The 1,653-nt window shown below is 48.4% G+C and overlaps 1 protein-coding gene across 1 annotated transcript in view; it reads left to right on the top strand.

The window, feature by feature from the left end:
- The first annotated feature begins 545 nt into the window (after positions 1 to 545).
- Positions 546 to 1,653, top strand: part of epor (erythropoietin receptor) — a 5,967-nt gene continuing 4,859 nt past the window's right edge. Inside the window, exons 1-2 of the mRNA XM_020623165.1 lie at positions 546 to 1,087; positions 1,289 to 1,424. Coding sequence (XP_020478821.1) covers positions 985 to 1,087; positions 1,289 to 1,424 — 239 coding nt within the window. The 5' untranslated portion in view covers positions 546 to 984. The remainder of the gene's footprint in view (positions 1,088 to 1,288; positions 1,425 to 1,653) is intronic.

Raw genomic sequence — 1,653 nt, 5'->3', positions numbered from 1 at the left:
AACCAGAGAAACCACACTCTGCCATCCACCTTCAACAGTACAAATTTCCTCATCCTCCTCTTCCTGTCACCACAGTCAGGAAGAGGCCATGCTGCCTGTAGCAGGGCCTCAACTTTAAAGCTGAATGGAGTTTAACGAGGCTGGTTGCGGTGTGTCAGCATCTGCAGCCAAATGTCATCGTGTGGCCGAAACTGGGATCAGGTCGTCTCTCCCCCTTCAGGTGAAGCAAAGAAGCGCTAAACTGCATTTAAACTGATAGGATGGGTCGCCCCCACCCCGCCTCCTTATCATGGTAAAGAAACAGTGGTGTCTGCAGCAATGATAATGCTGGTCGAACGAAGAGAGCATGTGGGTGCAGTTCACAGATAAGAAAACGTTTAAGTCCTCCTCTTAGGTGTGTGAATACCCTGCGGTTTCCGTTACTGGAACGCATTCAGGGATTAAACTGGCCCGGGGACAGCCAGGAGCGGGGCTCCGCCTCCTGGAGGGGGTCAGCCTCAGTTCCTGCACGGCCTCAGGAGAGGTTCGTTTAAAACATAAGCTAAATGATTATTTTTTAAATTCTTATCCACCCCCTACATAACAAAACGTGTTCTCTATCTTATCCATCTATCTTTTTCAACGTTTGTGCGTTTTTACGCACGGCACGTGACTGACTGGCGCACTCCCCCAGTCATCAGCACAAACAAGTTGTAAACATCAATGAGCGCGTGATTCCCGCCCATCACCAAGAGAGTAAGACGTTTTGTGTCTCCTTTGGCCCCACCTCTCCTTCACTGGCTTTGGGAGAACGTAAACAGCGCGGCTCTGCACTCCTTATCGCTCGGCAACAGGCGCGTAACCGCGCCGCGCTGTCCGTAGTATCTATCCAAAAACAAGTGTCCCCTGGGCGACAGCCGCGGCAGACCCGTTAGTGGCAGGTTGTTGTCCAGTGATGCAGACGGACAACATAAGGCCAAAGTCTTTGTTCACGGAGACAAAAGGATGACATGTGATCACCTGAGCCGAGTGTTGGCACTTTACGCACTATTCTGCGCCATGGGAGCCAGCTCCATCGTACACCGCTCAAGAGAGTTCGATAAGAAGGGTAGGTAACCTTGTTGGGCGACTATTGTTATACCTGTAATGACAACAGCAACTGTCGAAGTCAGATATGTGCAGATTTTGGTTGCATTTAAGAAAACGATCATTTCCCAGCGAACGATTGTTGGAACCAACATTTTAAATGAAGGGATTTAATCTGTGAGACAAAATGTTTGGCTGCTGTCCCCTGACTTCACCTCCTCAGTATCCCTGCTGCTGAAAGAGGAGCCACAAAACCCCAAGTGCTTTGCTGAAGGTCTGAAGGACTTCACGTGTTTTTGGGAGGAAGACGAGGAGAGGGCTGGCCCTGTGGACCAGTACACCTTCACATACACCTACCAGTAAGTCACATGCCTAACAAAAAGCCACGTGGTGTCCAATTTACTGTGAGTTTCTTTGATATTACAGCCAATAGGCTACAATGAGAAGCACTTCAGAGTGATCAGAGGATTGCTTTAAGGATTAAAAACTGTTTTACTCAGTTCTAGGAGCCTAATATTTAAAACTTCTTTGTCACATTGAAGCACTGAGTGAGACCTTAAAGATAAGGAGTATATCAGCGTACACACA

Source organism: Monopterus albus, unplaced genomic scaffold (genome assembly GCF_001952655.1).
Source record: "Monopterus albus unplaced genomic scaffold, M_albus_1.0 scaffold292.1, whole genome shotgun sequence".
Classification (NCBI taxonomy): Eukaryota; Metazoa; Chordata; class Actinopteri; order Synbranchiformes; family Synbranchidae; genus Monopterus; species Monopterus albus.
This window is presented reverse-complemented; position numbering and strand designations above follow the sequence as displayed.